The 14,585-nt window shown below is 43.9% G+C and overlaps 1 protein-coding gene across 2 annotated transcripts; it reads left to right on the forward strand.

The window, feature by feature from the left end:
* Positions 1-450: 450 nt before the first annotated feature.
* Positions 451-7,019, forward strand: treh (trehalase (brush-border membrane glycoprotein)). 2 transcript variants are annotated; one of them, XM_028961998.1, is made up of 15 exons: positions 451-660; positions 1,009-1,109; positions 1,206-1,353; positions 1,671-1,758; positions 2,177-2,277; positions 2,952-3,044; positions 3,296-3,412; positions 3,579-3,701; positions 4,013-4,062; positions 4,221-4,424; positions 4,672-4,889; positions 5,122-5,233; positions 5,555-5,667; positions 5,781-5,834; positions 6,843-7,019. In XM_028961998.1, exons 1-15 carry the CDS (start codon positions 590-592, stop codon positions 6,993-6,995), a joined length of 1,746 nt encoding a protein of 581 aa, XP_028817831.1. In that variant the 5' UTR covers positions 451-589; the 3' UTR covers positions 6,996-7,019. The 2 variants fall into 2 exon arrangements, with proteins under 2 accessions (XP_028817831.1, XP_028817832.1); XM_028961999.1 differs by lacking the exon at positions 451-660 and adding an exon at positions 878-909.
* The last annotated feature ends 7,566 nt before the right edge of the window (positions 7,020-14,585 follow it).

Here is a 14,585-nt window from a genome sequence, read left to right on the forward strand (position 1 = left end):
ATTGAAAGGTTCTGTTGAAATTGTATTGAAGGTTAATATCCGATGTGAATTTTGGAACGTTGTTTTGTTTGAAAATAAAAGCTCACTGGACTTCCACCATATGTGTGTCCTTTTTTTTTTTTTTTTTTTTTATGTATTTATTTATTTTTATTTTATTTATATAGTTTTATTTGTTTTTGTTTTTTTTTTTTGTTTTTTTTTTAATTACAGGTGTGGTCTGCATTTATTCCCACAAGATGGCAGTCTCTACCCTAAAACAATAAATGCTTCATTTTTTTCTTTTTACTTTTATAAAAATCTATGTAGTGGTGTGCTGTAAGCAATGTTTCAGAGCTTCTTTTCTGTGACCTCATGTTCAACTTTGGGCGTTTCCTGTTTTTTCCTTCCCCTCCTCCTCACAACTGCAAGCTGCAGATGGCGCGGCTGTAAAACTAACCCCTGCCCGAGCTGTACAGATAATCGGAAGACTTTGCTGTGATCCTGGACTGGGAACACACACACACACACACAGTTCTTTTACAGTGTGAGCTTTTATTGTTCGGAACACTAACAGCGTGGAAGACCCTGTGTGTTGCAGCCCTTTGTGATCATGAATGGAAGCGTCGTACTGGTGTTTCTCTTAGGTTTTGGGGTGAACGCTCTCCCTTCGCCCTGTGACAGGTAACGTGGCCTAAAGATGAATCTACTCTGATCATGTTCTTGCTTCCTTTCCTTTGCTTGTCATATGCTGGCATTTGCCTTTGCTTAACCTTTCAGATTTGTGCTTGCTTCAGAAAGGTATTCTCTGTGGCCTTTTTTTTTTTTTTTTTTTTTCCCCCCTCCCTCTGGGGAAACTGATGTTAAGCCTAGGCAGATGTGGGCACTGATACGAGTTTCAGTTCCCTTCATGCCCCACAGAAATGACTAACGGTGCGATAGGTCAAATGTTGTGCTAATCCGGGCAAGGGGAGAGAATAGAAACAAAATCTCATCCCATGAGTTCATGTTTTCCTTCTTTTTGCCTGTCAGTGAGATCTACTGCACCGGGGAACTTCTGAGGCAGGTGCAGACAGCTAAACTCTTTGATGATGACAAACACTACGTAGATATGAAGCTGACTGCTGCCCCAGGTATAACTATTTTCATATTTGGCCTCCTCTAGTAATACTTTTCCATTCATGGTCTGGGTTTGTTTTTGTGGCCTCATTTGCTCTTGCTTCTTTGAGACGTTGTGCTGGAAGCCTTCCGCAACCTGACGTCCAGAGAGAGGAACAGAGTTCTTCCGCCTGCAACGCTCAGGGAGTTTTTGCACAAGTTCTTTGATGACCCTGGCACGGAGTTTGAACCATGGACTCCAACAGACTGGCATGAGAAGTAAGATGTCGGGTGGCAGGCATGGGGGTGAACTCCACCAGGCATCTGAGCCAAATGCTTTTTCAAGTCCTGGGGGTGAAACTGTGTTATATGTTCTCCACAGAAGATGATTCAAAGCCAAGGATCTCAGGTTTAAATAATAATTTGGGTCAGCGTTTGCTGCAGACGTTCTTCTGTGAGTCTGTAATAATGCGATGTTAGCCTTGGGGAGTGGCAGCGTGAAGTCCAATCCCTGCCTGGTACTGGAGCTCCAGCCAGAATCTCTTGTTGTGAAAACTGCAGGGGAGGCCAATTGCATCACTGTATCTCGCTTGCAGGCCTCGATTCCTTTCCAAGATTAAGGACCCCGACCTGCACGGCTGGGCGGAGGAGCTGCACCTTCTGTGGAAGTCGCTGGGCAGAAAGGTGATTCTGAGGTTTATAGGGTTCCATCATGATGCGCACACGGGTCTGTGTCAGCGGGGCACCGTGGTTATGGCCCACGTATTTTGATTCCTTCAGTGTGCTCTCTTTTAGAGCTAGAGGAGGATGGGATTTCTGGTCAATAATTTAGTTCATGGTTTGGGAGAGATTGGCTGAAGGGTCATTGTGCAAATTGATGCTTTTGACTTAAAAGAACCTAAGACATTTTACTTGTTCTCATTAGGAGTTATGAGGACAAATTTTTACAAAAAAAAAAAAATTAAAAAAAAATTTATTTTACAAAAACATTATCTTATTGCCATAAAATGCTATGTAGCTCAGTAGATGTACATTTATAATTCCACAATTATCATCACGGACCTTACAGATGTAGAGATGTGTGTGTGTTCTCTCTCACTAGATCAGTGCTAATGTGAGCGACCACCCTGAGCTGCACTCGATGATCTACATCCCCAACCCTGTCATTGTGCCAGGCGGGCGATTCAGGGAGTTTTACTACTGGTAAGCAGCGATGCCCCTCCCAAGTCAGAATGAAGGGTTCACAATTTGTGAATCTCTGAACACTGCAGTCCTTAAAATTCCACTGTCTCCATAAAGATGTCTTCCAAATGTGATGTAAAATTTTTTTGCTGAATCATCACCGAACTCTTCCACCCTTATGTTTCCTGCTTTGTTCCAGTCTATTGTCGTTCTTGTCTCCCTACATCAGCCTATTGTTCCAAGTGGGGGGAAGGGGGTCACTACACTGTTTGGAGAAGGAAACCTGGATTATTTCCCAGATATAAACTATATGCAGAGAGGTTTACTCTGTCCATAGTTTAGTTTAATCCAGGGGACTTGGCAGGTGGATGAGGACACTATACAACTCCATCAAAATGAAAAGTCTATTACAGCTTTTTATTTTTTATTTTTTTTTATATTCCAGAATGTACAAGACCGAAAATCTGGTGTTTACAGACTGGTATTAAAGAAACTTTTTAGTCAGAATGACCGATCTTGCAATGTGTTGCTTATTTTTGAACAGTACATTTAAGTGTATTGTTTTGATTAATTATTCACAGTCTTTGTGTGTGTGTGTAATGTGTGCCCTAAGGTTTACTCCTGCAGTGTCTCAGCTCAAGGGCTGCTCAAAAAAAAAAAAAACCACATTCTGATGCTGTGCCTGTCTACCTCAGGGACTCCTATTGGATCATCAATGGCCTCCTCCTGTCTGAGATGACAGACACAGCCCGAGGGATGATCGAGAACTTCCTGTATCTTGTGGACAGGTGATCTCTCGTCTCCCGAGCTGTCACGTCCGCTGTGTGTCACTCTGCTCCACAGCCCCAACCAACGCAGACCTGTCTGTCGCTTGGAGGGACACTCAGCAGGACTAGGTTTTGTAGCCACAGACAGCTAGAATCGGGCAAAACAGGAAAATGTGTGCCTGACTTCAGCAAAATAAAAGAGAGCAAGGGCTTTTACGTGACTAGGTGTTGTATTAAATCAGCATTGCAAGGTTTTTGAAAATATATTTCAGGTATGGGTTTATTCCAAACGGAGGCAGAATTTACTATGAACGTCGCTCCCAGCCCCCCTTCCTTACTCTTATGGTGAAGAGCTACTACGATGCGACAAAGGACAAGGATTTCTTAATGTAAGATCTAATGCTTAATGACACTCTGCACCTTTTTGACATCTTACCCAGTGCGTTAATAGGCTTCTATATTTGCACTACAAAGGATATATTACCAAAAAATTGTTCTGCAGTATGGCCATCGGACAAAGGTTGAAGGTGGTGGTGGTGGTTTTTGTTTCTACAGGAAGGCCATACCAACTCTGGAGAAGGAGTACAGGTTCTGGATGCAGAACCGTTCCGTTGCTGTGGAAATGCGTGGCCAGAAGTGGGTTTTGAACCACCATAGGGTGGAAGTTGGTGAGCCAAGGTGGGATTTCTCCCTCTGAAACAATCCTTCCTGATTCAGACCCCATGTAATAAGCACATTTATGCAGCCCTAGGTCCCAGTACAGCTGATACAGGTTCACTGTCTCACAGCGTATGAAAGCTTTCCAGGCTACGGATAAGTTAGGCTTGCTGGGACGTTCTGCACATTCAAGATGTTTTGTCATGCTGTCGTTCCTTTCTCCAGCATCCCAGACTAAATGCATTGCACTGCTCTTTGGCTACTGGAAAAGTTGCTAGGGGCCCAGCGGAGTGAATCCAATATGTCAAATGATTCCAGTCTTTTCCTTACAGGCCAGAGTCTTATACAGATGATCTGGAGTTGGCTGAAGAATTGTCACCTGGTGAGGGTGTGATGTTCTCTTCCTTGTGAAAAAGCAAAAGTCATTGTTCTCTTTTTGTTTTGTGTTTTCATGCTGAAGTGAAGTGCCTTCAAGTGTTAATTCATGCAGCGATTCTTTGGTTTTGCCAATAATTGTAAAAGAAACCTATGCACCCCCAGAGGCCAAGGAGAAATTGTACATGGAGCTGCACTCAGGTGCAGAGTCTGGCTGGGACTTCTCCTCCCGCTGGTTTGTGGGTAATGGCCAGAGCTCCAGCAGAACCACCTTGAGGGACATCTACACCTCTGCCCTTGTCCCCACTGACCTCAATGCCCTCATGTGCCTCAATGAGCGAACTGTGGCCGGGTTCCATGAAGCTCTTGGTGAGAAATGTAGAGACAAGACACACAGGAAATGTCCTGTTTTTAACCACCACCCTTGGTGAGCAGTGATCAAAAATTAAAGGCGCCCGGTGAGCAGTGTTCAGTGACTGCTTCATCTCTGGTCACAGCCATTCGAAGTTTGTTTGCTTGATGCAAGTCAGTAATTGACATGTCCCTCCTACACTCTTTGCCCATTTGAATCCCAGTAGGACTTTTTTTGTGCCTATTTTGTTTTGCTCTTTTGCAGGTAATAAAGCCGAAGCGATGCAGTATCATCAGGCTTACGTTAACAGGCTGGCTGCTGTGCAGGAAGTGCTGTGGGATCCAGAGAAGGGAGCCTGGTTTGATTACAATCTCCTGACAAACAGGAGCGAAGTGGCGTTCTACCCCACCAACCTGGCGCCCGTCTGGGCGGGCTGTTTCAATAGCACTGACATGGCCCTCAGGTCTCTGCAGTATCTCAAGGTATGCTGACTGCCGATTTACAAGTCTGTGTGTTACTCAGCGTTTGTCCTACTACAGCGTTTTCCTCAATATCAAATATTATGCTGATGTAAGCAGCCTAATAAAATGTAATGTAATTCTAAAGATTTTCCCCACAGTTGCCAGCAGATGGCACAATCATTCCAATTCTGAATGTCTCTCTCTCTCTCTCTCCCTCCCCTCCCTCCCTCCCCTCCCTCCCTCCTGAGAGCAGGCGAGCGGCGCTCTGCAGTATCCCAACGGAGTGCCCACCTCTCTGAAGGACAGCGGTCAGCAGTGGGATCTGCCAAATGCCTGGCCCCCGCTGCAGCAGTTACTTATCCAGGGTATCTCTTTCCTTGTCTCTCTGTTCACAGCCAAAAGAACATGGTTCATTTTAATGTACTTATTTATGAAAGTTTCATCCAAAGCATGCCACCTTTTTGCATTTAACAGTTGTTTTAATCGTGAACGATGTGAAGAACACATGCATGGGTTTCCTGTGCTTGTTCTGTCAGTGGGTGCCACAATGAAATGATAAATTTTAAAACCACAGCCTTTGTAGAGTGCTTTGCCTTTATCTAGCTTAGCATGCATGGGGGAAGCACACCTACTTTTTGGATTGCTCATTTGTTAAAGCATGAACCCCTGCATTCTGCCCTTTTCAGGTCTTTCTGAGACCCCCTCAGAAGAAGCTCAGGAGCTCGCTTTTGAGCTGGCACAAAGGTGGATACGAACCAACTGGCTGGCATACATCAAATATGAAGCCATGTTTGAAAAGGTGCATCGCCTATTCTTATAATGCACAGTTGGGATTCAATGTTGTTTTTTTGTATTTCCATGTGTATCCTATCTATGTTACCTTGTTGTTTTCTTTTTCTTCTTCTGGAACAGTACGATGTTAACGGAGATGGAAAGCCAGGTGGTGGAGGGGAATATGAAGTGCAGGTATTTTCTCCCCCCCAGCTCCCCACATCATTTATTATTTCTGAGTTTAACTGGTAGGGAGGCAACAAACCTCTTGTGCTATAGCACCCAATGTCGGCCCCCATGAAGTGAACAGACTGAGATGATGAAAGCAGTGAAAAAAACTGAGCATTTCATCCCTCTGTGTTACACTCTGAACAGTCCACAAGCATCAAGACATTCTTTTTGTTCACATACACAAACTCTTTGCTCAGGCTCTGTGAGGTCATGTCTGCACTAGTTTGTATTGTACAACCTCTTCAAATCTTTGGGTCAAATTCATAAAAAAAAGTAATATTTTTTGGAGCAAACTACAGATTCTCTTTTAACTCAGTTTGCAGCCCAGCTTCACCACTAGTCACACATCACTGTATGACTCAAATGACCCCAAAGAGGCTTTGAGGATAAGATATTGATTCAAAAACAGGAGTTCAGTTGGGTTGTGCTAAAATACTGACAAACTTCCTCTGGCTGCTTCCGTTCGGGATTGCCACAGCAGATCAGCCGGTCTGGCTGTCTGCAAAATTGAGCTGGCGAAAGTTTTGTCTTATTCCCTTCCTGATTCAACCCTCCCCATTTACCCAGCCTTGAAATACACTGTCACATGTATTTCCAACCCAGTCGCTGGGTTCAGTCTTTCAGGTTCAATATAGCAAACTTAATATATTATATAAGACATTTCCCACTTTTCCCTTATTTGATCTTTCTAATGCGGTCTAGAATAATAGCCATCAGAATTCACAAGGCCAAGATGTAATTACCTTGATAACCTGACTACCCGTAAGTACAGCCAACCAGGCAGGTGTCATCTAGTTGTTCTTCCTTACTTGAAACAAATGTCTTCTCATTTTAGATCATTTCATGAGCCATTTTGTAATTTCTAAATTGTAATTTTCATTCTCAATTATTCAGTGATTCGTGTGTCCTGTAACTTTGTCACCCTCTCTACTTTCCCTTCTGTGCTTGACTGGTGTCAATTGTCTGTCACAGCTGGGGTTCGGCTGGAGCAATGGCGTTGCTCTGCAGCTCCTGGATGAGTTCGGTGACCGGTTGACTTCTGCAGCTGCTGCTCTCAGCGTGTTCCCACCCTTAGCACTTGTCTCCATGCTTCTCATTGTCCTGAGTGTACCTTTGCAGCCTTAACAGTTCATTTCAAAGAACTGAACTCCCAAGGTGTTTTTTTTTTTTTTTTTTTTTTTTTTTTTTTGACCTTAAAAGCACACTTTGGTTCTCAGGAATGTTTTACATTATCCTTTTGATTGCCAATGATTTTTTTTTTCCTCACATAGCTTTATAAAAATAAGTGTTAATCAAACAGTGTATGACCTTCAAGTGTTTGGGGACAAAGGTAAAAATAAATAAATACATTGAAAATCCTATAAAAACAGCAGATGCTGTGAATAATCTGCAGGACTGGAAGACAAAAAGTGTGGCTCAGGTTTATCATATGTAAAAATTAAACTCATAAAACAAGTGTAGTAAAACAAGCATTCTCAAGAACCAGAGGTCTCCACATAACAGATGACTATTTTGAAAATGACAGAAAATAATAGAAAATTACTGGAAACTTTTGTGACCAGATACTGGACACTCAACTGTCCTTGCAATGGAGCATTAAGAATGGGTTGTGGAAAAAGACAAATCCAAATCACTTATCAAAACTGGATGATGGCGCGCACATTGGCAGATTTGTTACACCAAAATTTGAGGAAAAGAGATTGAATTGCTCCTGTTTAAGAGGAGCTGTGTGCAGATTAAGTTCATACTGTTGCAGGAGAACAGGTCAGCAGAACACACTGGAAATCATCATAATTTCCAGGCAAAGCCTTTGCTGGCTATAACAGTATCTCAAATGCCACAAAAATTGCGTTAAATATCATCGCTTGACTCTAGGCTCGCTTTAAAATGTAATTTTTTTTTGTATGCACACAACAGAGAAGCTTCTATCTCAGGTTTTTGTCCCAGTACTTTTGCAGGGTGAGAGAGTCATGTTCCAAGCGTAGCTTAAAGATCAAAGCTCTTGTTTGCATAAAACAGCTTTAAGTTTTAAGTTTTTTTTTTTTTTTTGGAGGCTCATCCTGGAATAGCATCAATAATTTTACGGTTGTCATGTTTGTGGATGTTATTCCTGGATGAACGGTAACAGGGGAGCATGTGCTTAAAATGCCTTCAAATTGCACGTAAGAGACTTAAATGCTACTCTTGGGTAAAAATCCTCATATCCTCTTGTGTTTTTTACATTATGCTTTGGAAAACTAAATGTAAACACAAAGATTTTGCAACATGTTTGCTTGTAATTTCAGGAATTGTCAGAATTTCGGTTTCTAAATTATAATGTGCCTCTTGTTTTTTTGTTTTTCTACTGATAAAAGTTTGATCATGCTTGTGTCTTGTTCTCTGTCTGATTTTTAAAGTAGTTTATGAAGAGCACCTTGTGCAAAGGGCATATTGGCCAAAGGGTGCAGAATGGAATTGCCGTCAAGTTTTTGTCCTCCACAGCATTTCCCTGACAGATAAGAAACCGTGATGGAGCAACCACGATCCAGCCAAGGGCTCTGCAAGTTCTGACGCAGCAGGAGAAGAAGCTGATGAAATACCCTTTCCTCTTGTTAAAATATATTACACGTTCAGTTCGTTCGGCTCTGGCTTGTAAATCGCACTATATGGTTTTATTTAGTTGCTTGACAGCAGAAGCCCAACCCCCCCCAAACACTGTCTGTAGATAATATTTAGCGACAGCTTCTTGTTGCCTTTTTTCCCCTGATTGAAAGCCAAATCAGGCATGAAATGAAATGTATATGAATCCTCAAAGGTCACTGCGCAGTGTTGGGAGGTGTTTGGTCTTCAGAGACAAATGCCAGGCGGCCGGAGGCAGGGGGATCAGCTTGGTGCAGTGGCGACGGCGGCGGACTCTCCTTAGCGGGGGTTTGCGAACAGATTGACTGTGTGAACCGCGAAAGGCACGAGGCCAGTGGGTGCAGCCGTGCATGTTAGCTCAAAGTTCACGAGCCTGTGATGTACGCTCAACCTGGCGTCCTGGGCGGCCTGTCTGTTCGGCCCGCTGGCACTGTGCTCTATTTATCACACACACACACACACACACACACACACACACACACACACGAAAAAAAAAAAGCGGTACTACTTTAAAAATTAATGGCAATGCAGCTATGCATTATGCAACTATGGCTTTGCAGAACATTCTGGAAATACAGAATACGAACACTGGAATATGCTTGTAGCATAAGCTACCTCAATGTAAAAAAAAAAATAATAATAATCTTGGTCTGTATACATTCCATTTGAGCAAACTTTTTGTGCTACACTTGATGGTGAGGTTAGAATAATGTGAATCTGCCTGCAGATTGAGGATCGGACAATGGGGATAAACACAATAGACGGGGTTTCAAATAATGCAGGACTACAAATATGGTAGGATCTGTACAAGCTATACAAAACAGAAGTGTTTAGAGGATGTTACTCAATAGAATGTGTAATAATAGCATAAATGACTGGAATAAAAAAAGTGATTGTCATTGTGATACACTGCAGCACAGCACACGGTGACATAATGAAATGTGTCCTCTGCTTTTAACCCATCACCCTTGTAAAGTGTAAAGTGAAGTGATTGTAACACGTGATACACAGCACACGGTGCACACAGTGAAATTTGTCCTCTGCATTTAACCCATCATCCTGTGTGAGCAGTGGGCAGCCATGACAAGCGCCCGGAGAGCAGTGTGTGGGGACGGTGCTTTGCTCAGTGGCACCTTTGCGGCTCGGGATTCGAACCGGCAACCTTCTGATTACGGGGCCGCTTCCTTAACCACTAGGCCACTGCACCAAATAATAATACTGTAAATGAATAAGAGCAAGTGTACACATTGTTGTGTTGGGCAGGTACGCAGCATGTAAACCCTTTCGACCAATCTCAGACCAGTCCCAAGCCATTTTTACGGGCAAGGTAGAATTACATTTACAAAACTGTCCCAACTGGCAGGAAACCACCCAATCTGGCAGCACTGGCTGAGATACAGTGCAACAGCTCCGAACGATTTTATGATTGCTGCCGGCCATGTGACTGCTAAATGTTCAGAATTAGTCTAATCTGTGCGCAGCCTGTGTACAATCTGTTGCTAGTATGAGATGTTGCATTGTTACTTAATTTTACTGCTCGGTGGAGCACAAGGTCGCTGGACGAATAGAGATCTAGGCTGTGAAATAACCTGCTGGATTGGTCAGGCAGGTGTCATTTATTTTATTTTTTTTCAGCAGTCTATTGATTTTTTGCAGCTTGGATGTTTCTTTCGCTGCTTGCCGCTGTAATGAGGAGCCTCTGATGGTTCACTTGCCAGTCTAAGCAACCTTAAGCACAAGCTTGGCTTTAATGTCAGATCAATATTTGCACAGGGGCACTTTTCTCCCCCAGCATAAGCTGTTTGCCGCTTTCATTCCTTGAAAGATTCTCTCTGCATTGTATGGTGTCATCAGGTGAACTTCACCATGGAAACAGAGCTGGCCTGGTCCAGACAGAGCCTTCTGACTACAGAGCAGCCTAGGCGTGAGGTGAGGGCCGACAAAGGCAGTGAGCACTCCTGGGCATGTAGAGGTGTGGATGAGCTATCTGGCCCAGGTGGCCCATCCTTCTCTCAGCTCCTGGCATGAGTTTGCCCATTAACAGCAGGCAAATCAATACATCAACCCCGGAACGGTCATAACATAACAGAATATATTTCCCTGTGCGTGTGTGTGTGTGTGTGTGTGTGTTTATATAGAGACTACCAATTGCATGCACCTACTCTGTTATAGAGCCTAAGATGGAGCCATTTTAAAGAATCCAGTGCAAGAAACATATTTAGCATTTTTTGTAGCAGGAGAAAGTGAAGTATGTTTGATGAATCTGTTTATTCAGATTCATCACTCAATTTACCTTCATAAATGCTTTGTTCACTATTGTCATCATCAAAAGCTGCTACATGAGATGCCCGTTGTCTAACTTAAGGTGGTGGAGAGAAGCCGAGACTGTAAAATGCTGCCATCACAGCAAAAAGCTCCCTTTTTTTTGAGAGACGCAAATCTTCAATTAGTTCCCTTTTGTTTTTGCTACTTTTTGTTTATTACATAAGCTCATGTGTGTAGTTTCATAGTCCCGTGTTTCATAGTTTTTCAGTAAATATAAAAATGCAAGACTTTTTATGGGTCATATGGGTCTAGTAGACGGGTCCAAACTTTTGACTGGTGGTGTATGGTTAATGTCCATATTCCACTTTTATGGAAATAAACAACAATCAGTCATAACATCTTCACATCATGACATGATGTGAATAACATTGATTATCTTGTTACAGTGGCACCTGGAACAGTGGAACATTTCAAGTGGACATTTTGTCCTTCAAGCTGATGGTCCATCGGTCCTGTCCAGTATTTAAGTGACTCTTACAAGGTCAAAATTGTAATGGTTTAGACCGCTGGGTCATACCATATCCGAAGCCTCCACACTCCTGTCTTTATCTCGTCTTCCCTTTTCTTATTCCACAGACTTTTGTTTGTTGGACTAAATGACCATGGTGAGCAAACTGCTAGCTAACACAACTGGTTTTGGAATAACTCATCACTTCATAAAACATATTGACTATCAGCATTGTTCCACACCAACATGGCCAAAGTGAAAACAGATTATGACCGCCATAGGACTCAAAAATACAATTTGGGCTAAACTCCCACAAGTAGATAAAAATCCATGAGATTGCTATTACCTGCATGGTTGGGCACTCTCAACCAGTACAGTTTGAATAAACCTTTAAACATTTTGTTTAAAATGCCAATAGTTTGATTCCTACATGTATTAAATACTGTGTAAGTAATGGGTTTTTAATGCTCTGCTAGGCAAGAACTTAATGTTCCCGAAAGTCTCACAGAAAAGACTTGGCTTTGTCTTTTAAGCTTCTTAGTTTTGCCTCACAGTCTAAAGTTTACCGAAGACCCATGCCGAGACTCAGCATACACTCTGCACACCAACGTTCACCTGCAGATATGAGAAGCTCCATCGTCTAGAATTAAATATCTCTTCATCGCTGATTGATCCTGCTCGCTGGTGTATGATGATGTTTGCCCGGCCCTCTCTCTCCCTCTCGTTCCCTGCTTATTCCACGAGTGCCGTGCTTTCAGCTGACCTCTGGGTTTGGTCACCTGTGGTGGATGCTCTCTACCGCTCCACGCTCCCCAGCAGACTGTTGTTTCACAGCAGCCCACTGTGGACGTCAACGCGCTTTCGAGAGTCCTCTTCGGTGGCACTTGTTTTGGAGCCCAAACCATTCAGATGTCCAGTTGTGCATTTAATTGACAGTTTTGTTGCTCTGATGAGCTGTGCAGAGCACAAAGTTCACCTGCAGATGGGACGTAACAAAATGAAAATGCAGAAAGCTTTTTTGGCTTTGTTTTTCTGACAACTTTTACTTACAAATTTTAATAGAGGCTTGTTACCCTAGTTGTTGGTATGGCTTTATCTGTGACATCAAATATAACCGTGAATTCCAGACTGTTCAAAATGTATGACAAAACACAGAATATATGCTGTAATATTACAGTGGAATAATAAATGCTACATAGATCCACACGACTTTTACTCCATTTATAAAGCAGTTTAAAACACCACGTCGGAGCAAAGTGCTATTACATTCAATAAACGTGGAAGTAATCCACAGGGTGTAGAATACATTGGAGTAATATAAAAAAATTGGCTACAAATTACAGGCGGCAAACGAGAGGAAACAGGCAACCAAATTGATGTGACGTACAGGGATTTAGGCCTGGATTTGGCCTTCTTTTTTCCATGTCCACTTTTTTTTTCTCTCTTCATTCATCAAATACTTAATGTAGGTTCTACTCTTAACAGTTGGATTAGTTTTGCCCCCAAAAAAGTAGTTTATAGTCTACCTCTTAACTTTTACAGTTGAGTTGAGTTAATACTTTTACCAGAATGTATTTATCCTTGAGTGAAGGACATGTGAACTTTTCGCCACGCCTGCTTTGCTGAGTGCTTCTCGCCATGAATCCACTGTGAGGCACTAGTGGGCTATCCAGCTGCCATTATGCATGCATCTTTTTTTTTTCCGGTTGTTGTTTTTTTTTTCCTCTCCTCCATCCATGCTGTGTTGTTCAGGTGATGACAAGAGGGAGTGCGGGTGCCAGAGAAAAGCTGGCTTCTCATTTGTGGAGGGGTAAAATATCCTCGGCTGCTGTAACCTTTGGGTGACATTTACACGGCACTTCACATGGTAAAGAGAAATGCACCGGTCCCTCACCGAGGCCTGCGCTCATAACACATTTTTATCAGGGGACGGGAAATGTGTCATAAAACCGGGCAGAGCCGGCGTCTCTTCCCTTCTCCTCGCCGCTTCGTCCCGGCTCTGTTACTTTAGATAGAAACGGCTGCCTCATCCAGCTCCAGGGGAGGTTGGAGGCGGGCTACTGCGTCTGGAGAAGGAACATGACCTCGGCGCGGGCTGCCTAACCAGCCGTTACCCCGCTGCTAATGGCGAGGGGTGCCATTAATAACGTCCCACTGAAGAACAGATGCGGAAACTGCCGAGTTAGTGGCAGGGCCGCTCTGCTCGCTGTTGTCTCGGGGACGTCTTGCCTGCCGCGCTGCGGGAGGCTGCATGTCAATCAAAATCCGGGAGAGCGGCTTGGGTGGGGTATGTCGGGGGTGGGTGACAAGAATGCAGGAGCGTGAGACAGCGGGAAGAGGGGAGGCAGGGATGAGCGGCGGAGAGGCTTCAGCTTATCGCCGCCGCACAGATGCTGCGGCAGATGAGTAGCACAGGTTCGATGGGGGCAGATAAGGAAGGAGTGAACGGAGGAGGGACGGCTACTGAGGAGCATGTGGGGGACGGTGTACACGGACTCCCTCCAAGCGGAACGCTTCAATATTCATTGTCTGGATCCTGGTTTCGGAAACTTCCTTTTCTACCTCCCGGTTCCCGGGGAATAGAAACGGCGACGGCGCCAGGCATTAAATATTAAATGTGTTGCAGAGCGAGGCAAAAAGAGAAGCAACATATGGTGCAGGAACCTCAGGCAAGGAACACGGGGTGCTTGTCCCAACGAAGTAAGGGAGGGGGGGAGGCGGGTATGATGGGCGGCGGGGGGGGATATGAAAAGATCATTGAGAGTGATGGATGTCAGAGTGGCAGCATTCACTTATTTTTGCCCGGCAGACAAAAAACTGCTGTTGAGTTTCTCTCAAATCTAGGTTGCTTCTATTAAAGACACATGATCCATAATTCAGAGGCTTCCCTTTTGAAAGGGTCACTTCTGTCGGATGGTTTTGCACAGACGCCTTTGGTCTTAACGCTTTTGCCTCAAGATTAAGACTACAGGGTATCTTTTTAGTTTAAGTGATGTAATTGTCACATGTGATACACAGCAGCACAGCACACAGTGAAATTTGTCCTCTGCATTTAACCCATCACTCTGAGTGAGCAGTGGGCAGCCATGACAGGCGCCCGGCGAGCAGTGTGTGGGGACGATACTTTGCTCAGTGACACCTCTGCGGGATTCGAACCAGCAACCTTCTGATTACGGGGCCGCTTCCTTAACCGCTAGGCGACCACTGCCCCTGCAAAATCTTGCAAAGCTTTCCCTGACCGGGACTCGAACCCAGGCCGCGGCGGTAAAGAGCACTGAATCCTAACCACTAGCCCACCAGTGAAATTAAAGAACACAAATGCA

This window comes from Denticeps clupeoides, chromosome 19 (assembly GCF_900700375.1).
Source record: "Denticeps clupeoides chromosome 19, fDenClu1.1, whole genome shotgun sequence".
In the NCBI taxonomy this organism is placed as follows: Eukaryota; Metazoa; Chordata; class Actinopteri; order Clupeiformes; family Denticipitidae; genus Denticeps; species Denticeps clupeoides.

Coding starts and splice junctions, on each gene's coding strand:
- treh (XM_028961998.1), top strand. CDS start 590: ATGAATGGAAGCGTCGTACTGGTGTTTCTCTTAGGTTTTGGGGTGAAC. Junction 1,110..1,205: donor GAAGCTGACTGCTGCCCCAG/GTATAACTATTT, acceptor TGCTTCTTTGAG/ACGTTGTGCTGGAAGCCTTC. Junction 1,759..2,176: donor GGAAGTCGCTGGGCAGAAAG/GTGATTCTGAGG, acceptor CTCTCTCACTAG/ATCAGTGCTAATGTGAGCGA.